Genomic DNA, 26,409 nt, shown 5'->3' with positions numbered 1-26,409 from the left:
TGGAGCCACAGGTAAAAACACGGGCCCTGGGGGCCCTCCCTTGTGGGGAGGACAATCTGTTTCCCAAAATTTATTATATAAAAGATTAGGTAATCAGGTAGATCTCAAGGGGATGAGGGGTCTTCAGCTGACATCTCGATAACTTTATATTTTTACTGAGTTGTTGACCAATGAAGGCTGAGGACTTTATATAAAGTATCTTCTTTTTTTTTTTTTTTTTTTTTTTTCTGAGCCGGAGTGTCACTCTGTCACCCAGGCTGGAGTGCAGTGGCGTTTTCTTGGCTCACTACAACCTCCGCCTTCCGGGTTCAAGCAATTCTCCTGCCTCAGTCTCCTGCGTAGCTGGGATTACAGGCGCCCGCCACTACGCCCAGCTAATTTTTGTATTTTTAGTAGAGACAGGGTTTCACCATGTTGGCCAGGCTGTTCTTGAACTCCTGACCTCTGGTGATCCGCCTGCCTCGGCCTCCCAAAGTGCTGGGATTACAGGCGTGAGCTACCGCTCCTGACCTATATAAAGTATCTTCTTGTATATTTTGTCTGATTTAAGCCATACTCTTTCACACTTCTCCCTCCTCCTTCATTTACCTAGGATGACTATATAATTTATTTTTCACAGCAGGGCACTTTTTAGAATGGAAGTGGACACTACTCATCACGATGCCAGAATGACGGGTATCATTCACTACTCATAATTCAGCACTAATAATAATGAGTATCATTCGGGTTCATTTCAGGCAAACTAGGATGCAGATGACAGCTTCTTCCTATCATTTCCTACCCTGACCACCGAGGCTGAGGTCCAAAATCAAAAAAGAAGTCAATAATAAACTCATATCTGTTTATTCTCCCCAAATCAGGGGACACGAAGACTTTTTTTTTTCTGATGAGTGGGTAATCCTAAAATAAGCAGGAAATGCCTGTGGCTCAGCCTAACTCAAGGTGAGACGAAGCTGGAGCTGGGAGCTCAAAAGTGTCCCCCAGCTCCCTCCTCACTTCGCCTGTAACTCCACCTCTGCAGAAGGTACAGTAGAATTGGTAGCTGTGTCACTGGTTTGGGTTGAGTCCTCGGTCAGGGCCCTCTCCAGACTGGCGGGAAGGGAGTGGATCAGCCTCTCCCGGAAGTCCTGGCCCATGAAGACATAGAGCATTGGGTTGAGGCAGCTGTTGAAGAAGGCCAGGGCACTTGTCACATCCACTGCAATGCTAATTTCTTTGTACATGCCTTGCAAAAACTCATAGATTCTGAGTGTGGCTATAATGGCCACCACCTGATATGGGGACCAGCAGAGAAAAAAGGCAGCTGCAACAAAGGAGATGACCCGCAAGGGACGACTGGACTTAATCAAGCCTTGCTTGTAGATCTTGATGGCAATAAGCCCATAACTGACAGCGATAATGGTCACGGGTGCGCTGAAGCCAATGGTGAACCGGATGATGCCTCTCACCGTAAACATGGCAATGGCCACCTTCATCCTCTCTTTAGGGTCGTTGGTCCAGGGTGAAAAGTTAAAAGCGCAGGCTACTGTCCCTGGCCCCATTTTATGAGGTACTGTAGTCACATAAATGATAACTGGCAATGTGAGGAGCACAGCCATCACCCAGGGCCCCATGATCACCTTCTTGGCCAGGCTCACGGTGCGGTGGTTCTGGGTCCAGATTGGATTCAGGACACAAACACAGCGGTCCAGAGCAATGAGGGTGATCAGGAAGACACTTCCAAACAAGTTGATATCCACTATGGTAAAGATGAATTTGCACAGGAACCAACCGAAAGGCCAATGGCCTCCCATGGCCTTCCTGACTATGAAGAATGACAAAGTGGAGGTGAAACAGAAGTCAGCCACGGCCAGGTTCAGGTAACTGATGGTGGTGACTGTGTGTGTCATCCGGAATCCAGCCACCCAGATCACAAGCCCGTTGCCCAGGACCCCGAGGACAAAGGTGACTGCAAATACCAGATAAGTGACAATATCCAGGAAGAGATAGCCAGCAGATACAGCAGATGTCCCTCCAGCCATGTTCGTGGGGAAAGAGGAATTTGTCTCCATCTTGTCTGCTCCTGAAATAGTGCAGTCGTGGTCATTCCTCAGTTACGAACCTCCGCACCATTTCCCCACCCCCTCATTTCTGCCCCTGCCAGTTTTCCCGCTCCTAGCTTTCTCACCTTCCCCTAGAGCTCCCACAACAGCCAGAACATCCTCACCGCTGTCCCTTACACATGCCCACATCTATACATTGGCAATCTTTTACTGTACCTGCTGGGCAAGATTACATCTTTCTTTTTTTTTTTGTGAGATGGAATATTGCTCTGTCACCCAGGCTGGAGTGCAGTGGCGTGATCTCTCACTGCAACCTCTGCCTCCCGGGTTCAAGTGATTCTCCTGCCTCAGCGTCCTGAGTAGCTGGGACTACAGGTATGCACCACCCCACTCCTGGCTAATTTTTGTATATTTAGTAGAGGTGGGGTTTTGCCATGTTGGCCAGGCTGGTCTTGAACTGCCGACCCCAAGTGATCCACCCACCTCAGCCTCCCAAAGTGCTGGGATTACAGACGTGAGCTACCACGCATGGCCAAGATTGCATCTTATGACACATCCTCATAATTGCTAACATGCAACCCCCTACCAGGGAGATTAAATGGCTAAGGAAGACAGGGTCCTTGACCTCCAAGAGGAGAATATGGGGCCAAAGATGTATAGAGAAAACATGTATTCAGACAAAAATGTTCATAGAGACACTCCTCACTATAGCCAAAAGGTAGAAACAACCCAGATGTCCATCAACAGATGAATGGTTAAACAAAATGTGGTTTATCCACCCAATGGAATATTATTCAGCCATAAAAAACAATGAAGCACTGATACATGCTACAATGTGGCTGAACCTTGAGAACATTACGCTAAACAAAAGAGGGCTGGATGTGGTGGCTCACGCCTGTCATCCCAGTGCTTTGGGAAGCTGATGTAAGAGGATTGCTTGAGCTCAGGAGTTCATGATCGGCCTGAGCCACATAGCAAGATCCTCATCTCTACAAAAAAAGAAAAAAAATTAAGTTAAATTAGCTGGATGTGGTGGCACACACCTGTAGTCCTAGCTACTCAGGAGGGTGAGATAGGAGGCTCACTTGAGCCCAGGAATTCAAAGTTAATAGTGTGCTATGATTGAGCCACTGCACTCCAGCCTGGGCAAACAAAGCCAGACGCTGTCTCTAAAATCAAAAAAGAAAGGAAGGAAAGAAGGAAGGAAGGAGAGAAGGAAGGAAGACACCACAAGTCACATTTTGTATGATTCCACTTGTATGAAATATCCAGAGTTGCCAAACTCACAGAGCACGAATGCAGATTAGTGATTGCCATGGACTGGGGAAAGTAGGAAGTGGGGAATTATTGCGTAATGCATATGCAGTTTTTTGTTTGGCGTGATAAAAAAAAGTTCTGGAACTAGATAATGGTTATGGTTGCAACACATTATAGATGTACTTAATGCCATTGAATTGTACATTTAAATGGTTAACTTTTTTGTTGTTTGAGACGCAGTCTCATTCTGTCACCCAGGCTGGAGTGCAGTGGTGCGATCTTGGCTCACTGCAACCTCTGCCTCCCGCATTTAAGTGATTCTCCTGCCTCAGCCTCCTGCGTAGCTGGAATTACAGGCGTTTGCCACCATGCCCGGCTAATTTTTATATTTTTGTAGAGATGGGGTTTCACCATGTTGGCCAGCCTGGTCTCAAACTCCTTGACCTCAGGTGATAGGCCCACCTTGGCCTCCCAAAGTGCTGAGATTATAGGCGTGAGCCACTGTGCCCAGCCTAAAATGGTTAACTTTTTGTTATGTGTATTTTACCATCAATTTAATAAAGAAAAAATAACAGTGTAAGATATGAGAAAATCAGTGGGCGACAGCTTCAGTGACCTAGTGTCACACAAACGTGGACTAAGACTTTCTCTTGCCCATGACCCTGCATGAGAACTGTAAGATATGCAACTTCTTGGCCGGGCACAGTGGCTCACACCTGTAATCCTAGTACTTTGGGAGGCCAAGGCAGGCAGATCACGAGGTCAGCAGTTCGAGACCAACCTGGCCAACACATGGTGAAGCCCTGTCTCTACTAAAAATACAAAAATTAGCCAGGCATGGCGGCGGGCGCTTGTAGTCCCAGCTACTCCAGAGGCTGAGGCGGGAGAATCACTTGAACCTGGGAGGTGGAGGTTGCAGTGAGCAGAGACTGCGCCACTGCACTCCAGCCTGGGCGACAGAGCAAGACGCCGTTTCAAAAAAAAAAAAAAAAAAAGATATGCAACTTCTCCACTCCAAATTCTGCTCCCTCTCTCTCTTTAAGGTCATGAAATCTCCCTTTCTTCTCTCATCGTGGGAAGCAAGGCATAGTACTTGGTTAGTTTTTCAACATAGGTCAAATGGATCTGTGAGTGATACTAAACGATGTATAATCAAGTATTATATCCAATGGATTCTGTGCTAGAAGAAGTCAGAACAACAGACTCCGTTTCCACTCTCGTCTCTGTGGTTACCTTGGCCAGATGGATGGGAGGTGCTTCTCCATCCATTGAATGGGGTCAGCACTCTTGGGGATGTAGAAGACCGTCATAGAAATAATAGTCCAAATATGTATTGGATATGACATTTCATTAGATCAGGTATGCAAAGTGCATGCCAGGTTCTTGCCAAGAGCTGGTCTTCTCTCTTTTTTATTAAATTTTATTTATTTATTTTTTTTTGAGATGGAGTCTCTCTCTATCACCCAGGCGGGAGTGCAGTGGCGTGATCTGAGCTCACTGCAACCTCCGCCTCCCAGGTTCAAGCAATTCTCCTGTCTCAGCCTCCTGAGTAGCTGGGATTTCAGGTGCATGCTGCCATGCCTGGCTAATTTTTTTTTTTATTGTATTTTAGTAGACATGGGGTTTCACCATGTTGCCCAGGCTGGTCTCGAACTCCTGAGCTCAGGCAATCCACCTGCCTCAGCCTCCCAAAGTGCTAGGATTACAGGTGTGAGCCACTGCACCTGGCCTGGTCTTCTCTTCTAATGCTTGCAGCAGCCTTCCTCAAAATTGTTACTTTGAGGGTCACTGTCTTCATGGTACCCATTTTGCAGATGAGGAAAGTGACACTTAGAGCATTTCAGTTAATTCCTTAAAGTCACCCAACAGCCCAGGCTGTCAAATTCCAGCAAAAGTCTCTTTATGCCTCTGCCCTGCCATGCTACCAGCACAGAAGAGCTGTCTAATGCACTAGTCGCTCACCACATGTGGTTTTTAAGCACCTGAATTGTGGCTAGTCCAATTGGAGATAGGCTGTAGGAGTAAAATACCCATCAGATTTCAAAGACTTAGTATGAAAAATATATTGGGACCATCTCATTAATAGTTTTTATATTGACTACATGTTAAAATGATAATAATTTAGCTATTTAAGTTTAGGTTAGATATTTTATTAAAATTAAGTTCACATGTTTCTCTTCACCTTTTTTTTTTTTTTTTTTTTTTTTTTTTTTTTTTTTTTTTTGATACAGAGTCTCGCTCTGTCGCCCAGGCTGGAGTGCAGTGGCGCGATCTCGGCTCACTGCAAGCTCCGCCTCCCGGGTTCACGCCATTCTCCTGCCTCAGCCTCTCCGAGTAGCTGGGACTACAGGCGCCCGCCACCACGCCTGGCTAATTTTTTTGTATTTTTAGTAGAGACGGGGTTTCACCGTGGTCTCGATCTCCTGACCTCGTGATCCGCCCGCCTCGGCCTCCCAAAGTGCTTGGATTACAAGCGTGAGCCACCGCGCCCGGCTCTCTTCACCTTTTTAAAGTGCCTACTTGACACTTTGAAATTACATGTGTGGCTCACATTTCTAATGAACTTTGATGCTCTACAATCTCAGAAACAACTCAGAGATGTCTCCCTCCCCTACCACCCATCCAACCACCAAAATACCCCGAGGACTCTTTGTCCTCAAGAATCTCTAAGGCAACCAGTTCAGAAGATTGTTGCAATGAATGAGGAAGATTCTGCAATAATGAGCCGGAACATACCAGAGAGGAAAACGTGTGCAATTTTGTCCAATTATGGTTCAAGGGAAAAATCCTGTGATTTGCAATGAACACAGACCTTGGTGGCTGCCATCGATGGAGCACTTTATGCTTGGCAATCAGTGTACCACATCCTCAACTTTCTTGCCTCTGATCTCAACAAGCGCAGCATTGATTATACATCATCATCACTGTGTGACACACGAGGAAACTAGGCGCTTGGTGAGAAATGACCAGCCAATGTCTGCAGATTCATGAGAGGGCAGGGCTGTATTCTGCTGCTGGGTCCCATGCACCATGCAGAACCAGTCTCTTCATGTGGAGACTCATCACTGATCTGAAAGGCGACTGCTTCTGTATTACACTCATTTCCCCATGACCCGTCATAATCATTAGGGCTCTTTTGCTTTCTCCTGAAAGCTTCAAACCAAACATCCTTTCCCACCCCGGCTCAAGCCCTCAAGCTGATGCCCTTGCCTCTTGCTCCACCAGATTCTCCTCCTGCTGGCTCCTGTATCACTGTTCTCTGCCTTCACCTCAGTGACCAGAAAACAAGTGTTCCCATCCAAGAACTACCCTCTACTGGTCCCACAAAACTCATTCCCCCATTTACTCAAGAAATTCCCTCCTTCACTTATCCCCTCTCTCTCCTGCAGCATCATACTGTCTCTGTATTCCATCATTCCCATCAGGACCCCAATAAAGTCTACAGCCTATTTGTTTATTTATTTAAGATGGAGTCTCACTCTCTCACCCAGGCTGGAGTGCAGTGGTGCAGTCTGAGCTCACTGCAACCTCCACCTCCCAGATTCAAGCAATTCTCCTGTCTCAGCCTCCCAAGTAGCTTGAATTACAGACGCCTACCACCATGCCTGGCTAATTTTTGTATTTTTAATAGAGGTGAGGTTTCAATATGTTGGCCAGACTGGTCTCGAACTCCTGACCTCAAGTTATCCATCTGCCTTGGCATCCCAAAGTGCTGGGATTACAGGCATGAGTCACTGTGCCTGGCCTGTCTAGAACCTCTTTTAAAAAATTATTCTTCAACTTCACATCCTTCTTCAACCAAAGAGTCTATTGTGTTCACCAGTGTGTTAAGTGTGTCTATGTCAGGCTACCCAGTCCCCCAGAATATGTTTCTTACCTGGACCGTCCACCAGCTGTGGTCTTACTCTGGGTAGTTCTAGGTCTGGGTCTCCTGGGGAGTGTGACTCAGGCTCTAATGATCTCAGCGAAACATATACCAAGGAACAGGAGGAGGGGTAAAGGAGCTGAAACCAGCTAGGTAGCAGGAAATAGGAAGTCAGAGCTTCTGCTGATTTTTAATGGCCCCAAGAATACATCAATATACTGTCTGTTTTAATGGCATTAGGACAGTGGGCTGGGCCTGTTTAGAAACTCATGTACCTGACTGTATTTCTCAGCCTCAGTCTCTGTGGGATGCAGAGGTTCAATGCTCTCAACATCAAGGGCCAAGACATCCAAGTGTCCAGGCCCCTGTTCCCTCCAAGGGTCAAGGTAAAGAAAGCAGCAAGTACTGAGGTGAGAAGAATCAGAGGGAAGCAATGAAAGGCAGAGAAGAAGTCATGAGGGATGGAGAACAGAAACACAGAGAGAGGTAAGGGAGGTGGGGAAGTTGAGACAGTTGGCGGGACAGCGCGTCCACAACCACGCACACCACCAAGATTAACCCCATAATCCTCTGATCTTGTGGAAGCTCGTTTGTAGTCTTCTAGCCCAAAGAAATAACTGTTTTTCTGAAATGTTAAGCATCCTTCCAAGGGTATCAGAGTGATATGGAGAAATATGGGAAGACGGTTAGAGTCAGAGATAACAACACTGATTCTAAAAGCATTATTACGAAGGCCTTGTTGCATTAAGGCTGTTTTTTTTTTTCTTTTAGAGACGGTATCCTGCTACGTTGCCCAGGCATGTCTCAGACCCCTGGGTTTAGTGATCTTCCTGCCTCAGCCTCCCCAAATGCTGGGATTACAGGCGTGAGCCAGGCTGTTTTTAATTCTAAGTAATTTACAATTTACAATTACACCTAACAATGGCTTAACCAGGGGTGTCCAATCTTCTGCCTTCCCTGGGCCACACTGGAAGAAGAAGAATTGTCTTGGGCCACACATAAAATACACTAACACTAATGATACCTGATGAGCTAAAAAAAAAAAAAAAAATCCCCCAAAAATCTCATAATGTTTTAAGAAAGTTTATGAATTTGTGTTGGGCTGCATTCAAAGCCATCTTAGGCCATGGGCTTGACAAGTTTAGCTTAGAACCAAGAGGAAATTTATGGTTTACTTTACAAGAATTTTGCAACAGGGTAATACTAGGTTAGGTTATATCTGGAAAATATCATCAAGAACTACGTTCATTTTAATCTTTTCTCTTTATTATCCCTAATATGGTGACTTTTTTTCTTGGGGATTGCCACTTCATGGCTCCAAGAAAGCCACCATAGCTCCTGACTTCACACTACAGCACAGGTCCCCAACCTCCAGGCCATAGACCAATACACAGACCGATACTGGTCTGTGGCCTGTTAGGAAGTGGGCTGCACAGCGGGTGACCGGCAGGCGAGCAAGAGAAGCTTCATCTGTATTTACAGCCACTCCCCATTGCTAGCATTACTGCCTGAGCTCTGCCACCTGTCAGATTAGTGGCGGCATTAGATTCTCATAACAGTGTGAACCCTACTGTGAACTGTGCATGCCAGGGATCTGGGTTGTGTGCTCCTTATGAGAATCTAACGCCTGATGATCTGTCACTGTCTCCCATCACTCCCAGATGGGACTGTCTAGTTGCAGGAAAACAAGCTCAGGGCTCCCACGGATTCTACATCATTGTGAGTTGTATAATTATTTCATTGTATATTACAATGTAATAATAATAATAGAAATAAAGTCTACAATAAATGCAATGGGCTTAAATCATCCTGAAACCATCTACCCCGCCACCCCGTGGAGAAATTGTTTTTTATGAAAGTGGTCCCTGGTGCCAAAAAGGTTGGGGACTGCTACACTCCAGCATCCCACACCAGGAGGATGGGGATAAGACGGAGAATCACTGAAGATCTTTAATCAGAAGGGTGATATGTTCATTTGTACTTTATAAACATTTGTGTTTGTATTTTATAAACATTTTCTTGGGATCATAACAACAGATGCATTTTAGAAGGTTCCCAAGGTACGAAGGGTAACAAATGAAGACGTGTCTAGGAGTCACATGGAAGCCAACACTTTGTAAGGGGATTAAAATAAAGGGAATGGCAGAGGACATCATCATGCACAGAGGAGAAGGGCCCAAATGTCAAGAGAAAACAAGAGACAAGGGACTCCACAGAGAGTAATTGCCAGAAAAGTTTGTAGGTCTTTTGAAGGCTGACTGTTCTTCCTAAAACGGGGGTCCTGGGATACCCCTACCTGTTTCCCATGAGCCCTCTTTTCTAAAACATAAGTAGGTTTTCTCCCTGGCTACCAAATGGCCCGTGATGAGCACACTAGGTTAGGCAAAAATAGAGCCAAGTGTGTGTTCCAAAGTGACTACGGTGAAGAAAAAAGGGAAAGTCTTAAAATGGACTTCCACTTCTGTGTTTGCGTAAGGCTAAAAGGGAAGATGTCTTAGGGTTGACCGGAGTGGGAGTATTCCTGCCTATGCTGCAAAAATCCCTGACTCTTCTGGTAACTGAAACATCAGAAATGGCCTCTGCGAGCAGCACAGCCTCCCAGTAAAGCACTGGACTGAGGTGGTGAAGCCAGATTGCCTGGACTAGAATCCCAGGACTACTGTTCACTAGCTCCGGACAAGCCAGCTAATCCAGGGGTCTCAAACATTTCCCCCAACTTTTTTTTTTTTTTGAGACAGAGTCTCAGTGTGTCACCCAGGCTGGAGTACAGTGGTGTGATCTTGGCTCACTGCAGTTTTGCCTCCTAGGTTCAAGTGATTCCCCTGCCTCAGCCTCTCCAGTAGCTGGGATTACAGGTGCCCGCCACCACGCCTGGCTAATTTTTGTATTTTTTAAGTAGAGATGTGGTTTTGCCACGTTGACCAGGCTGGTCTTGAACTCCTGACCTCAAACAATCACCTGCCTTGGCCTCCCAAAGTGCTGGGATTACAGGATGGAACCACTGCACTGGGCCACAACATTTCCTATGAAGGGCCAGATGGTCAATATATTTCATATGGCAGGCCATAGGGTCTCCATCACAACTCCTTGGCTCTGCTGTTGTAGCCTGAAAACAGCCACAACCAAAGTTGTAAATGAGGAGCATGACTGTGTGTCAATAAAACTTTATTTAAAACACTACAATTGGACTTCATGTAAGTTTTACATGGCACAAAATACCCTTCATTTGATTTTCTTTAGCCGGTAAGAAATATTAAAGCCATTCTTGGCTCTTGGGCCATACAAAAACAAGTGGTGTGCTAGATTTGACCCCTAATTTAACTGCACTGGGTCCCAGTCACTTCACCTGTGAATTGAGAGCAATGATACTTACAGAGGTGTTTTCTGGAGCAGAACAAGTAAGATCAGTGATACAAAGCACTTGGCATGAATTCCAGTGCAATAAGTATTATCAATATCTTAGTAATTACATAAACCTCTCTATCTGCTGTTTCACATTCTCTGCGGTGAACCCATCCATGCTTAAAACTTGAACCACACCTTAGCTAACATTCACCAGACCCCTGTCTCTAGCTCAGATCGGCCCTTGATGTCCAGACACATCATTTTTGCGTTCCTGTTTCCTTTCAAACTCATCTGCAGCCTTTGCTCTCCTCCCCTTCCCCCACAACTCTGTTAAGGACTAAATTGTGTCACATTCCCCTTCAAATTCTTAGGTTGAAGCCCTCACCCCATGATATGGTTTGGCTGTGTCCCAACCCTGATCTCATCTTGAATTGTAGCTCCCATAATTCCCATGTGTTGTGGGAGGAACCAGGTGGGAGATAGTTGTTTCACGGGGGCAGTTTCCCCCGTAATGTTCTCATGGTAGTGAATATGTCTCACGAGATCTGACGATTTTATAAGGCGTTTCCCCTTTCACTTGGTTCTCATTCTCTTTTGCCTGCTGCCATGTAAGAGGTCCCTTTGTTCTTCCTTCACCTTCCGCCATGATTGCGAGGCCTCCCCAGCCATGCGGAACTGTGAGTCCATTAAACCTCTTCCCTTTATAAATTACCCAGTCTTGGGTATGTCATTATTAGCAGCATGAGAACTGACCAATACACCCCAGCATATCAGAATGTGACCATATTTGGGGATACAACCTTTAAAGAGGTAATTAGCTGAAACTGAGGTCATTAGGGTGTGCCCCAACTTAATATGACTGATACCCTTATGAAAAGAGGAGATCCAGACACAGACAGGCACAGAGGGAAAACCATGTGAAACTATGAGGAGGAGGTGGTATCTGCAAGCCAAGGAGAGAGGACTCAGGAGGAATCAACCCTGCTGACACCTTGATCTTAAACTTCCAGCTGATAAAACTGTGAGAAAATACATTTCTATTGTTGTAGCCACCCAGTCAATGGTATTGTGTTATGGCAGCTCTAACAAACTAAACACTCTGCTTCTTTTCATTGACTCGTCTCAATGACAGCCCCCACATCCACGCAGTTACCTTGGTGCAACAATTCTGAAGAAAATGGCCACAATATTCTTGGACACTCCTTCCACTGAGAGAAAGGCAGGCATATTCTATCCCCTCTCCCCCGGAACCTGGGTAGGGTTGGGATTACTTTGACCAAAGAATGTGGCAGAAATGACTCCAAATAGCTTTCAAGGCTAGGTCAAAAAAGACTAGGAAGCATCTTCTGGTTCTCCCGGGACTCGTGTTCTGGAGGAAGGCAGCCATTGTCCTGGGACTCTGATTCCTCTGAGACCACCATGCTGGAAAGGCTGCCCATAGGCACTTGCTGCAATACCAGCCTAGTTCAGCATTTGAGTCATTCCAACCCGGGCATCTGACGTGTGAATGAAGAAGCTCTAGATGACTCCAGTACCCAGTCTTCTAGTCACCCCCAAACCTTTGAGTTTTGGGTGGCAAAGACAAGCATCTCCTCTGTGCCTTATCCTAATTCCCAACCCACATAATCCATGAACATAATGAAATGGTTGTTTTACATGCTATGATTTGGGTGGTTATACAGCAATCATGAATTATGAATGTGGGCTTCATAAAGACCCTTCATGCTTCCTCATTCTCCAGAGCCATTTGTCTCCAAGCCCAGTCTACCAAGCCTGGAAATCTCTCCCTAAACTACACCTCCTCTCTAGCACACTACTCCAGCACAGGCAACTATTCGACAAGTTCACCTTGATCTCTGGCAACTTCTTACCCTTTAAGATCTCTGCCTCCAACTGGGAACATTCTCAGAGTCATCCCTTTGTAGGAGGACTCTAGAACAATGTTTTTTGGAAGCACACACCTGACAAGTCACTCTCTTGCTTAAATAGCTTTCCGTGTTCTTAAGGAGAAATTCCAAGTTCTTTTTATAGCATTCAAGACCATCCAAGAAATTGCCTCTGCCGCCCTCTACATACTTAATGCTTATTGCTGTCTGTCTCATCATCTATGCTCCAGTAACCAAAAGTAACCTGCTTTGTTGTGGTCCCTTTCCTTGGTGTTTTTACTCCCCTCTGACCAGAATGCATTATTTTTTCTCCTTTATCTGAGTCTTTAAGACTCAGCCTACATGTTCCCTCCTCTGGATATTGACTCTAGATCTGTGAATCTGAGTTAGTCGTTCCTTTTAGGGGACCCCACAAGGAGCCAGGCATCTGTCTATCACTACATGCCCCCACCCTATTGTAACTAAGCACTGCATTCTCACCTCTCTATTAAGGTGGTCCGCAGAGTCCATGTCTGATTGATCTCTATGTCTCCAGCAGCCAGCAAGGAAGCACCTCTTTAGAAACCTGCACCTATACAATACCTACCACCATTTATTTCTTGATATGTGAACTCCATTGAGAACAAACAAGTAAATGTAGGTAATGTGCCTTCTTCTTTTCTTTTTTTTAGATGGAGTCTCACTGTGTTGCCCAGGCTGGAGTTTAGTGGCACAATCTCGGCTCACTGTAACCTCCGCCTCCCGGGTTCAAGGGATTCTGCCGCCTCAGCCTACCAAGTAGTTGGGATTACAGGTGCCCACCACCACGCCCAGCTAATTTTTTTTGTATTTTTAGTAGAGGCGGGGGTTTCACCATGTTGGCCAGGATGGTTTTGAACTCCTGACCTCAAGTAATCCACCCACCTCGGCCTCCCAAAGTGCTAGGATTACAGGTGTGAGCCACAGCGCCCGGCCAGTAATGTGCCTTCTTAAGTTCTGTGAGCCATTCTAACAAATTATCAAAACAGAGGAAGGGGTTATAAACATCCTCCCACCCCCAATTTATAGCCAGCCAGTCAGAAGTACAGGTGGCCACCTGGAACTTGGATTGGTGTCTGAAGTGAGGACAGTCTTGGGAGAACGAGCCCTTTAACTTGTGGGATCTGACACTAACTCCAGGTAGACAGCATCGGAGCTGAATTGAATTGTGAGATACCCAGTGGTGCCCCAGAGAATTGGAGAATTGCTTGATATGGAAAAGACCCACACATTTGATGCCAGAAGGACTGCGTAAGTCGAGAATTCAGTTTGACTTAATCATCGTATTTGGGCTTTATTGCGTGACTGAAACTCTTCTCACTTCAGTAATTGTTTCTTTCATTTTCATGAAACTCTGAAGAAGGAAGGGCTGGACATTCAGATTCCTTGACCCTTGACATTTGGAAGCATGAACTCCAGTCTCTCACTGAAGGCTAGAGGTGAAGGAACATTCAGACACATTGGTTTCTAAGAAGAGTCCGCTGACAACATACCCAAGGTGTCTTCTGAAAATTATAAGAAATCCTGAGTTTCTGTTACGGGATTGGCTCCAGCCCTGTTGTCCCTCCCCCATCATTCAACAGTCTCTGCAAAAGCCCTTGGAGCCCGTGTTGCTCCACAGGAAGACAAGAAGCACACAGGAGAAGGAGCTTAGCTGCTGGTAAGTTGGGGACTGACAATTTAAAATTTATCGTTGGAAGTCCTGCTCTCTGACAAACACCTCCTAAATTCTAGAGCAGTGCTGTAATGGAGAATCCACCTGCCACAGGCGGCTTTTGAGCGCTTATGTTTCTATCTTGATCTGAAATGTGCTTAAGTGTAAAATATACTTAGTGTAGTTTAGTCATTAGTATGATCAAAATAATACAACTTACCTCATTAATAACTTTTATTTTGGTTACGCGTTCTAATGTTTTTTTTTGATTTGTGGGGTTAAATGAAACATATTATTATAATTAATTTCCCACAATGATTTTACTCTTGTAACATGGCTACTAGAAAGTTGTAAGTCACGCGTGTGGCTGGCATTTAGGGCTTGCATTACCCCGTCTCTACTAAAAATGAAAGCAACAACAACAACAACAACAACAAAATAGCCAGGCGTAGTGGTGGGAGCCTGTAATCCCAGCTACTCAGGAGACTGAGGCAGGAGAATCGCTTGAACCCAGGAGGCCGAGGTTGCAGTGAGCCGAGACCGTGCCATTGCACTCCAGCCTGGGCGAGAAGAGTGAAACTCTACCTCAAAGATAAATAAATAAACATGTGAAGGAGCCAGGCGTGAGGAGCTTAAGAGGAAGAGCATGGTAGGCAGAAGGAACAGAGAAGGCAGAAGCTCTGAGATGAAAATGAGCTGCATGTTCAAGGAATCGAGCCCACTGTGCGTGGAGCAAGGTGTGTCCCACGAATGTGCAGAGATGAGGTCTGAGGAACGCATGGGGCAGGTCCAGGGATACTGGAGGGAACTTAAGATAAGGATAAGTTAGAAGTTTGGGAGCCATTAGAAGGTGTTGAAACTAACATCACCTTTTATTGGACCCTGTTTTTTTTTTTTTTTTTTTTTTTGAGACAGAATCTTGCTATGTCGCCCAGGCTGAAGTGCAGTGGCACAGTCTCGGCCCACTGCAAACTCTGCCTCTCAGGGTCAAGCGATTCTCCTGCCTCAGCCTCCCGAGTAGCTGGTATTACAGGCGCCCGCCATCACGCCCAGCTAATTTTTGTGTTTTTTTTTTTTAGTAGAGACGGGGTTTCATCATGTTGGGCAGGTTGGTCTTGAACTCCTGACCTCAGGTGATCCACCCACCTCGGCCTCCCAAAGTGCTGGGATTACAGGAGTGAGCTGCTCCCGGCCCTTATTGGACTGTTTTTTTTTTTTTTTTTTTTTTTTTGAGACAGAGTTTTGCTCTTGTTGCTCAGGCTGGAGTGCAATGGCACCGTCTCGGCTCACTGCAACCTCGGCCTCCTGGGTTCAAGCGATTCCCCTGCGTCAGCCTCCCGAGCAGCTGGAATTACAGGCACGTGCCACCATGCCCAGCTAATTTTGTATTTTTAGTAGAGATGGGGTTTCTTCATGTAGGCCAGGTTGGTCTCGAACTCCTGACCTCTGGTGACCCGCCTGCCTCGGCCTCCCAAAGTGCTGGGATTACAGGCGTGCGCCACTGCACCTGGCCCTTATTGAACTTTTTAAAAGCTCATTTGGTTGCCTTCTGGAGATTGGATTGTAGGGCAGGGGAAAGCAGGACCAGGAACAATCTATTTGCAAAGTTGGCGCAAACATTCCTGCCTGACAGGACCATGGACACGGGTTGTGGAGATAGAGATGGCCGTGGCTGTGCATTCAGCAGGTTCTGTAGAGAGAATTAATAGGACTTGGATGGGATTGTGGTGAGAGAAAGGGAAATGAAAGATAAGTTCTAGTTTGGAAGCTTTAACAACTGAATGTTTAAACTCAAATAGACACAAAATACTGGAAGAGTGAGTGGCACGTTTGGGAGGATGAGACAATCAACTGTGTGGTTGAGCCACGTTAGGTTTGGAGTGTCTACGGGACTCCTGTGGGGAGAGGTTATATCAGACTGGAGCACCAGAGAGAGGCCAAGGCTGATAGTTTAGATGAAAAGAGAGCACGATATTTTAAGCCCTGAGACTGGATAACATCACCTATAGAAAGACTATATAGAGATAAGAGAGGTGCGGAACAAGTAAAAGCTGCAGGACGCTCCTAAATTTAGAGTCAAATTTAGAGCAGAAAATACTAGCAAAGGGGACTGAAAAGAGGTGGCCAATTGAGCTTTAAAGGCAAGTGAAAGTGTGTTGTGTGTACATTTATCATCTCATGGCACAGGAAAAACGTGATTTAAGGAGAAGGAAGCGATCCAATGGGTCCTATATCACGAAGATATTGAGATAAGGAACCAGTATGGATTTGCACCCACTGCACTTGCAGCCTTGAGGTCATAAGCATTCTCAGGAAAATGCACCAGGTCAGTGCTAAGGACTGGAGTCAATACAGGCTGGATTCAGGAGAAAAAGTGAGGCAGGGAATCAAAGGGAGCAAACGCAGAAAACTCCTTCCAAAATCTGGCTGCAAATTCTTTTCATAGAAAGAATTCTCTTAGGAGAAATAGGGTTAACACCAGAAAGGAATATAGTCCAAGTATCTTTTTGGTTGTTTTTTGTTTTGTTTTTTGGGGTGGTTTTTATTTTGTTTCTGTTTAGTTTTGTTGTTGTTTGTTTGTTTGTTTGTTTTTGAGACGGAGTCACTGTCGCCCAAGCTGGAGTGCAGTGGTGCAATCTCAGCTCACTGCAACCTCCGCCTTCCAGGGTTCAAGAGGTCTTCCTGCCTCAGCTTCCCAAGTAGCTGGGATTGCAAGCGCGTGCCATCACGTCCAGCTAATTTTTGTACTTTTAGTAGAGATGGGGTTTCACCATGTTGGCCAGTCTGGTCTCAAACTCCTGGCCTCAAGTGATCCGCTTGCCTCAGCCTCCCTAAATGTTGGGATTACAGGCGTGAGCCACCGCACCTGGCCAAGGATGGTTTCTTTTTAAAAGGAGGGGATATGATTTATGTAATGTTTATGTAATAGTGAGAATGATCTAGTAGAAATAAAATCTTGAGGGTTTGTTTTTGGCAGAAAATGGAAGGACAAATGCAGGGGGAAAGTTTGTGGGAAGATGAGAGGGCATCCTGGGCCAATGTAGGGAGGGAAATTATTGGAAAGAACAAGAAGTCTTTATTCACAGTGACAGGGGCAGGTAGACTGAGGGTCAGGGGAGGAACGGCTGAAAATTTCACATCTAGTTATTACCATTTTCTCATTATAATGTCAGTCAAGGGCATCTGCTGAGAGTGGGAAAAACAGTAAATGGGGTACTTTTTGGAGAAAGCAGGACTGAAATAATTAAGGTGTGGGATAGCAAGTGCGCTGGAGAAGTAGAGTAACCTAATGAGGAACTGCTGAGTTTTCATTTGAACTCTGTGGTCACAAATTCAATTGCAACCCTCAATAATTGTGAAAGTCACTTCCGCTCTCCGAGCCGTACTTCCCTACCTGTTACGCAAGGATAGCACTTGTCCAAAAGCAAGGATATTGTAATCAGAGATGATAAAATATATAGTGACTGGCACATATTAAGGACTCACCAAATAGCAGCCCTCATAATCAGTACAGGTATCATCTGTGGTTCGCAGTTCTCCTCCTTACATTACAACTAGGGTGGACCCAAAACTTTGCAATTTTTGCCTTGTTAATCTGTCCTCACCTGTCATTGCACAATCATCCTTCCTTGTTGTATCAACATTTTTTTTTTTTTTTTTTTTGAGACGGAGTCTCGCTCTTTCACCCAGGCTGGAGTGCTGTGGCCCGATCTTGGCTCACTGCAACCTCTGCCTCCTGGACTCAAGTGATTCTCCTGCCTCAGCCTCCCAAGTAACTGGGATTACAGGCACCCGCCACCATGCCCAGCCAATTTTTGTATTTTTAGTAGAGACAGGGTTTCACCATGTTGGCCAGGCTGGTTTCGAATTCCTGGCCTCAAGTGATCCGCCTGTCTTGGCTTCCCAAATTGCTAGGATTACAGCGTGAGCCACCGCGCCCAGCCTGTATCAACATTTTAAAATGAATTTGAGATTATGGATAGATCATGTCTTCTAAGTGCCTTGTAGAATGTTTGGAGGGTGGATAGAGAAAATCTGAGTCTGTTGAGGAACTATGGGGTAGAAAAGGGTTAACAGCACAATTCTGTTGTAATCAATCTCACTGAGCTCCAATTCTGTCTCTACTCTTTCTACCTGGGAACGTTGAACAATTCACGTAGCCCATCTAAGTCTTAACTTCCTCGTCTGTACAATGGTTATACTAATTATCAGGTTGCTGCAAAAGTGCTTGTGGGTTTTGCTATTATTTTCAATGGCAAAAACGGCAGTTACTTTTGCACCAACCTAATATTGACTAAGATTAATCAATATTCACTGTGTCTCAGGAGTGCTCAGTGCTTACACATATTAACACAGCCCATCCACAGATCCTGTGAGAGGCGTTGTTAGGGTTAAAGGAGAAGCTCTTGGCGTGTGGGTAATGTTCATAAGTAGAAGCAACTATTGCTATGAGCATCATTCTTGTTCTGACCTTGAACTTCATAATGGATTGAGCCCCATGACACAGCACACAGCCTGGTGAGGGCCAAGAGTTCCCATTTGTCATAGATGTACTCAGTCTAGCTTAAAAGATTTCCGTGTCTATTCTCACTTAATCCTCACCTGAAAGTTAGACTTCACCATAAAATTGTCCTCATTCTGCAGAGCAGAAAACTGAGGCTCAAAGAGATGTCACTGACTAAAAACTCATAGTTTTAGATGTCACAGATGAGATTAGAAGAGAGATCTAGCTGACTTCAGAGCCCAGTTTTTTGTTGTTTTTTTTTTTAGACAGAGTCTCGCTCTGTCCCCCAGGCTGGAGTGCAGTGGCGCGGCTCACTGCAACCTCCGCCTCCTGGGTTCAAGCGATTCTCCTGCCTCAGCCTCACGAGTAGCTGGGACTGCAAGCGCGCACCACCGGGCCCGGCTAATTTTTTGTATTTTCGGTAGAGATGGAGCTTCACTGTATTGCCCAGGGTGGTCTGGAACTCCTGACCTCAGGCAATCCACCCCCCTTGGCCTCCCAAAGTGCTGGGATTACAGGCGTGAGCCACCGCATCTGGCTGAGCCCAGTATTCTTTATAACAGTGACTCTCAATTGGGGGTGACTTTGCCTCCGAGGGGACCTTTGACAATGTTTTTGGAACCTGTTGATTGTCATTGCTGGAGAAGGAGTTGCTACTGGTATCTGTGGATAGAGGCCAGGGGTGCTGCTAAACATCCTGCTGTGTCCAGAACAGTCCGCCACAACAAAGAATTACCCAGACCCAGATGTCAATAGTGCCAAGGTTGAGAAACCCTGAGCTACATTAAATAATGTCCATGGAATACCTCAGTGAAACTCACTGGTAATAGCAGGAAGAAAAGGAGGAAATAAGGAAAAGGAAGAAGGCTAAAAATCATCAGACTGGGGCATAGCCCTATCCTAGTAATCTCGGGGGAATCCCTTTCAAAGGCAGGACTTCTGTAAGCAAAGGCAGTGGCTCTGGAGGTGTTCATATTGGTTTCCATATCTTGCTGCCTCCACTGACTGACTGGGCATGATGTTGAAAAAACTACGGAAGTTGCCAGGCCATGAATTCCCCCAGATGTGATTGCTGTTTCACAATGTTATTATGAGCATTAGATGTGAACAAGTGCTAGGGGATTGCTATTTCTCTTAAAGGTGCTGAATAGCCCAGTCTGAGATGATTCTCAAATTCTCATGGCCATAACAAATCATCCTGGCTTTTACACAAACAGATTCTAGAATGAGATTTATGGATATAATTGTTTTTCATTTTTATTATAAGTTCAGGGGTATATATGCAGGTTTGTTATATAGGTAAACTTGTATCATGGTGTTTTCTTGTACAGATTATTTCATCACTGAGGTATTAAGCCTAATACCCACTACTTATTTTTCCTGATACTGTCCCTCCCCCCAACCCTCTTCCTTCCGGTAGGCCCCAGTGTTCCCCTCTTTGTGTCCATGTGTTCTCATCATTTACCTCCCATTTGTAAATGAGAACATGTGGTAGTTGGTTTTCTGTTCCTGCGTTAGTTTGCTAAGGATAATGAATACAATTTTAACAGGCAGCCTGGATGTTTCTGATAAAGTCCACAGACCACACCATAAGAAAATGTGCTCAAGTGACATGGGACTTTGTGTTGAATTGGATACAAACATTACAGATGTGACCCGGACCAGAGACAGGGACTACATGTTTTGGGTTTTTGTTCTTAAAAGAAAAAAACAACAAAAAAAAACTTGATCTGAGAAGCTCTGTGGGTTATATTCTTACAATGTTACTGTCCACAATTTAGTCACGTGTCCACTACTAAAGCAATCCCTCGCAAAGTAAAAGGAATTCTAGTTAGTGCTAATTAGACTAGTCAAGATTTACTCCCAACATGGAGAAAAGACAACTTCTCTGCAGGGTGAGCAACTAAACACAATTGTGGTTTTTCGAGCAGAGAAGAATGGGGAACAGTTGCTGGGTGGGCAACCAGCAATATCTGTCAAGAGTAAGGGTTTAGAAGTCAGACCAAGCCAAACTGAAGTCCTTAATCTATTATCTGCTTCCTAAGTGACCTTCAACACATTTCACAATTGCCCTGAGCTTTAATTTATTCTAATGAAAACTAGAAGTAATGAATATTACACAGCTATTGCATAGGCCAAACCGGATCCCATACGTAGTAATTAACACAATGCATAGTCTCTAATAAGAACTTCACAAGTATTAATATGACTTATTATTCTCATAGTCTTTATCCCACAGACACCAAAGCTATACAAATCGGCACTGATTATTTGCATTCCAAACAGAGAAGAGCTCCACATCAAGCAGGGACAGGGAAAAGCAGAGGGTAGAAAGCAGAGATGGAACTCTCTTTGCTGACTTCCTCTAGTGCAGAATCCTCAGGATATAACGTACTACTACATGTTACCAGTGACTGCTCAAAATTCTCTTCAACAATAACCTCAAGCCAAACCCTCAAACTTTATCTTGAGTACTAGCCAAGCAATAGGTCAAGGGTTCTCACAGTGCGAGGGACAGGAGTTGGGAGACTGGAAGAACCTGGGGCTGAAAGAGGTTGCAGAGCTTGCCAGCGTGTTTGCATTGAGTGATGGGAGACACAGATGTGAGCCTTCTGATTCTGAGTCTTGTGCCTTCCTCACAATGCTGAGGCTGCCTATGCTCAATTTTCCATTGTCCATACAACATCAGTTCAGTATTTTTGCTGGTGGACAGAGCCTTGTAATCCCCTTGGTGAAGTGATCAGCCCGATAAGTGAAATGCATATTGATATAATGATGGGAATATGGAGGACTATCCCTTCCCAAAGGAGCATCCAAGAGAATGCCAATTCTATAGCACCATTGTCCACAAGGCTTAGTAGATAGAGTAGGTCTCCTGGTAGGAGTGGGAGCTTTAGTGGAAGTTGATGTGAGCTATAAATACAGATGCTGTAAGATGGTTCCACAGCTGAGAAATGGCCATTGTTGGAATGTTTCAGGTGCTGGCAAGATGGAAACCAACTTCTCTACTCCTCCGAATGAATATGAAGAAGTGTCCTATGAGTCTGCTGGCTACACTGTTCTGCGGATCCTCCCATTGGTGGTGCTTGGGGTCACCTTTGTCCTCGGGGTCCTGGGCAATGGGCTTGTGATCTGGGTGGCTGGATTCCGGATGACACGCACAGTCACCACCATCTGTTACCTGAACCTGGCCCTGGCTGACTTTTCTTTCACGGCCACGTTACCATTCCTCATTGTCTCCATGGCCATGGGAGAAAAATGGCCTTTTGGCTGGTTCCTGTGTAAGTTAATTCACATCGTGGTGGACATCAACCTCTTTGGAAGTGTCTTCTTGATTGGTTTCATTGCACTGGACCGCTGCATTTGTGTCCTGCATCCAGTCTGGGCCCAGAACCACCGCACCGTGAGTCTGGCCATGAAGGTGATCATCGGACCTTGGATTCTTGCCCTAGTCCTTACCTTGCCAGTTTTCCTCTTTTTGACTACAGTAACTATTGCAAATGGGGACACATACTGTACTTTCAACTTTGCATCCTGGGGTGACACCCCTGAGGAGAGGAAGAAGGTGGCCATTACCATGCTGACAGCCAGAGGGATTATCCGGTTTGTCATTGGCTTCAGCATGCCGATGTCCATTGTTGCCATCTGCTATGGGCTCATTGCAGCCAAGATCCACAAAAAGGGCATGATTAAATCCAGCCGTCCCTTACGGGTCCTCACTGCTGTGGTGGCTTCTTTCTTCATCTGTTGGTTCCCCTTTCAACTGGTTGCCCTTCTGAGCACTGTCTGGCTCAAAGAGATGTTGTTCGAAGGCAAGTACAAAATCATTGGCATCCTGGTTAACCCAACGAGCTCCCTGGCCTTCTTCAACAGCTGCCTCAACCCCATGCTCTACGTCTTTGTAGGCCAGGACTTCCGAGAGAGACTGATCCAGTCCCTGCCCACCAGTCTGGAGAGGGCCCTGTCTGAGGACTCAGCCCCAACCAATGACACGGCTGCCAATTCTGCTTCACCTCCTGCAGAGACTGAGTTACGGGCAATGTGAGGATGGGGTCAGGGATATTTTGAGTTCTGTTCATCCTACCCTAACGCCAGTTCCAGCTTCATCTACCCTTGAGTCATATTGAGGCATTCAAGGATGCGCAGCTCAAGTATTTATTCAGGAAAAATGCTTTTGTGTCCCTGATTTGGGGCTAAGAAATAGACAGTCAGGCTACTATAATATTAGTGTTATTTTTTGTTTTTTGACTTCTGCCTATACCCCGGGGTAAGTGGAGTTGGGAAATACGAGAAGAGAAAGCCTGGTTGGGATTTGTAAGACTTAGACGAGATAGCGCATAACAAGGGGAAGAGACTTTAAAGTATAAAGGAAAATGTTTGCTGTAGGTTTGTTATAGCTATTTTAAAAAATCAGACTATGTAAGTTTTCTTCTATTTTTAGTTTGCTAAGAGTTTTCTGTTTCTTTTTCTTACATCATGAATGACTTTGCATATTATCAAATGCATTTTCTACATGTATTAAGATGGTCAGATTATTATTCTTCTTTTATGTAAATCATTATAAATAATGTTCATTAAGTTCTGAATGTTAAACTACTCTTGAATTCCTGGAATAAACCACACTTAGTCCTGATGTACTTTAAATATTTATATCTCACAAGAGTTTGTTAGAATTTCTGTGTTTATGTTTATATAAAAATGGCTCTGTTATTTCACTTTTTCTACTATCCTTGCTAAGTTTTACTTCAAACTTGTAATGGTCTCTGAAAAGGAATTGAGAAGTAATTCCTCTGATTCTGTTTTCTGGTATTATATCTTTATTAAATATTCCGAAAAATTCACCAGTGAAGCCAACTTGGTCTTGTGTTTTCTTTCTGGGAAGATTTTTAATAACAGGTTTGTTTTCTTTAACAGTCATTAGACTCTTCCGTTTTTTGTTTTTTTGTTTTTTCCTGTCAGTTTTGGTAAACTGAATTTCAAGGAATTTGGCCATTTCATTCAAACTGTCAAACTCATCGGCATGAAATAGTATAATAACTGTTTAAAAGTTATAAAACGGTATGAAACTTGGCTGGGTGCGGTGGCTCATGCCTGTAATCCAAGCACTTTGGGAGGTCAAGAAGGGTGGATCACCTGAGGTCAGGAGTTCGAGACCAGCCTGGCCAACATGGTAAAACCCCATCTCTACTTAAAATACAAAAATTAGCTGGGCATGGTGGTGTGCACCTGTAATCCCAGCTACTTGGGAGGCTGAGGCAGGAGAATCGCTTGAACCCAGGAGGTGGAGGTTGCAGTGAGCCAAGACTGCGCCATTGCACTCCAGCCTGGGGGACAAGAGTGAGACTTTGTCTGAAAAAAAAAAAAAGTATGAAACTTGAAATGCTTTCTTTTATTTATTTATTAATTTCTGATTTTTGTTCTTCTTGTTGTTGTTATTATCCTAGAGCACAGCCTTTGGAGATACGTTTTCTTTTAAGCAATGAAAATGTAAGCTCTCTGAAGTCAGGGATTTTGGTCTGTATGGTTTGCTGATTGAACCCCATCCTCTATGTGTAAGATACTGTCTGATATGTAATAGACATTCATTAAATACTCATTGAATAAATGAATCAATAAACAATAGTATCACCTAGGTGTCAAGTGAGAAGTTTTAATGTCAAATCAAAATGATCTCCAACCTTCATTACATGAACCAGACCATGTCTAGTAAACACCCATCCTCAAGCACACAACATTTAGAAATTCTCATGTGGCTTACTTTTTCATCAATTTCTGGTTTTGAGCTTCTGCTTTAAGGAAAGTACCACGGCTAACTGTTGCCTCACGCCTTTGTTTTGAAATAAATCAACCCACAAAGGTACTCAGCCCTTTACTTTGCTTTCAGGAAATAAACACTCAGAAATGGTCCTTCGGTGCGGAACATACTTTCTGGATGCGCAGGCAAAAGGCAGAACTCTACATGAATATAAGGCAGTCCCGTTATCAGCGTCCTCACTCACTCCACCGCTTCTCCCTTTCCCTCCTGTTTCCCCTAAAATTATTGCATTTCCAACATTTCCAAAACAGAGAAGTTTACTTAGTTCATTTGCATTCTTGACTCCTATAAATGCTTTCCAGTTCCTAAGAAAAGTATACCCTTTAATGCACAACTAAGTTGTGGCCACAGAAAATAAGGAACAAAGAGAAAACGCAAGAAGGAAAAACCTGGAGCCAAGAACAGCATATGACCTTGAAACAGGAGAACCAGGGCTTCTAGATTGGCTAATTAACAGCCTTCCCCCACTGCCAGGACAGAGGAGTCTTACTTTCCTTCCCATTGGCCTTGGTTAATTGCAGTGGAACAGTGCCTGCTGCATCCTCCCCATTTTTCTTTTCTTCATTGGAAGTTGCCATTGTGGATTCTCAGCTCCAATTGCACCCTTGTGTATTGGGGTCTTCAGAAGCTGAGGATTCTTGGTGTTTACGGGACATTCACCACCAATAAACATTTCTAGACTTGCTTGAATCTGAAAGTCCAAAATAAAACTCTGGGGATAGTGCCCATGGGAAGAACAGGACCACTTTTTCTGTTTGGGGAGAAGAGTGTAGAGACTGTTGAGTACCCAAAGGCATAAGCTCCCCTAGAGACTGCCAGCTGCCTACCCAATATTCTTCCCCCTACTTTATTAACAAATGTGGGCAGCAATTCATTCAGCTAAAATAATCCTTTTCTCAGTCATCCTTCCAGCTAGGTGTGGGTAAATTCTAGGCAGTAAGATACAAAAATAGTATCACATTAGTACATAAGGGGCTGCCTCATTATTTTATTAACAGAGTGTTTATTGATTGATTGATTGATTGATTGAGACAGGGTTTCACTCTGTCACCCAGGCTGGAGTGCAGTGGCACTAATCACGGCTCACTGCAGCCTTGACTTCCCAGGCTTAGGTGGTTCTCCCGCCTCAGCCTCTTGAGTAGCTGAGACTGCAGGCTTGTGCCACCATGCCCAGCTAATTTTTGTATTTTTTATAAAGACAGGGATTCACCAAGTTGCCCAGGCTGGCCTTGAACTCCTGAGCTCAAGCAATCCTCCTGCCTTGCCCTCCTAAAGTGCTGGGATTATAGGCAGGAGCCACTGTACGTGGCATAGAGTTTATTTTTTAGGGCAATTTTAGATTCACAGCAAATTGGGAAGAAAATACAGAGATTTCCCATAAACCCACTGCCCCTGCACACGCACAACCCCTCTCATTATCAACATCCCCGACCAGAGTAAACATTTCTTACAGTTGATAGACCTACATAGATACATCATTAATCCAAAGCCCACAGTTTACATTAGGGTTCAGTCTTGGTGTTTTACTTGCAGCAGGTGATATGGTTAGGCTTTATGTCCCCACCCAGATCTCAGCTTGAATTGTAATCCCCATAATCCCCACGTGTCAAGGGAGACACGAGGTGGAGGTAATTGAATCGCGGGGGCAGTTCCATGATGGTCTTGTGGTAGTGAGTGAGTTCTCATGAGATCTTGATGGTTTCATAAGGGGCTCTTCCCCCTTCACTGGGCACTTCTTTCTGCTGTCTTGTGAAGAAGGTGGCTTGTTTCCCCTTCCCCTTCTGCCATGATTGTAAGTTTCCTGTGGCTTCCCCAGCCATGCTGAACTCTGAGTCAATTAAACCTCTTTCCTTTGTAAATTACCCAGTCTCAGGCAGTTCTTTATAGCAGTATGAAAACAGACTGTCCAGGCACAGTGGCTGATGCCTGTAATCCCAGCACTTTGGGAGGCCGAGGCAAGCAAATCACAAAGTCAGGAGATCGAGACCATCCTGGCTAACAAGGTGAAACCCCATCTCTACTA

General features: G+C 44.9%; 2 protein-coding genes across 4 annotated transcripts in view; one reads left to right on the top strand and one right to left on the bottom strand.

Moving 5' to 3' along the window:
• Nucleotides 1-227: 227 nt before the first annotated feature.
• FPR1 (formyl peptide receptor 1) overlaps nt 228-26,409 on the bottom strand; it is a 92,304-nt gene continuing 66,122 nt past the window's right edge. For 2 of the 3 annotated variants that reach the window (XM_063615645.1, XM_055239000.2), the window contains one exon: nt 828-2,062. In XM_063615645.1, coding sequence (XP_063471715.1) covers nt 993-2,051 — 1,059 coding nt within the window. In that variant the 5' untranslated portion in view covers nt 2,052-2,062 and the 3' untranslated portion in view covers nt 828-992. Of the gene's footprint in view, nt 2,063-5,261; nt 5,313-7,176; nt 7,242-26,409 lie in introns of those variants that run through there. The other variant, XM_055239002.1, reaches the window with a different exon arrangement.
• FPR2 (formyl peptide receptor 2) lies at nt 21,561-22,616 on the top strand. The gene has a single exon (XM_055239003.1). It carries the CDS (start codon nt 21,561-21,563, stop codon nt 22,614-22,616), a length of 1,056 nt encoding a protein of 351 aa, XP_055094978.1.

This window comes from Symphalangus syndactylus, chromosome 13 (genome assembly GCF_028878055.3).
Source record: "Symphalangus syndactylus isolate Jambi chromosome 13, NHGRI_mSymSyn1-v2.1_pri, whole genome shotgun sequence".
Classification (NCBI taxonomy): Eukaryota; Metazoa; Chordata; class Mammalia; order Primates; family Hylobatidae; genus Symphalangus; species Symphalangus syndactylus.
The sequence above is the reverse complement of the archived record's forward strand: the minus strand, read 5'-3'. Positions and strand labels throughout refer to the sequence as shown.

Excerpts from the sequence above, each read along its gene's own strand:
- FPR2 (XM_055239003.1), top strand. The coding sequence starts at position 21,561 with ATGGAAACCAACTTCTCTACTCCTCCGAATGAATATGAAGAAGTGTCC.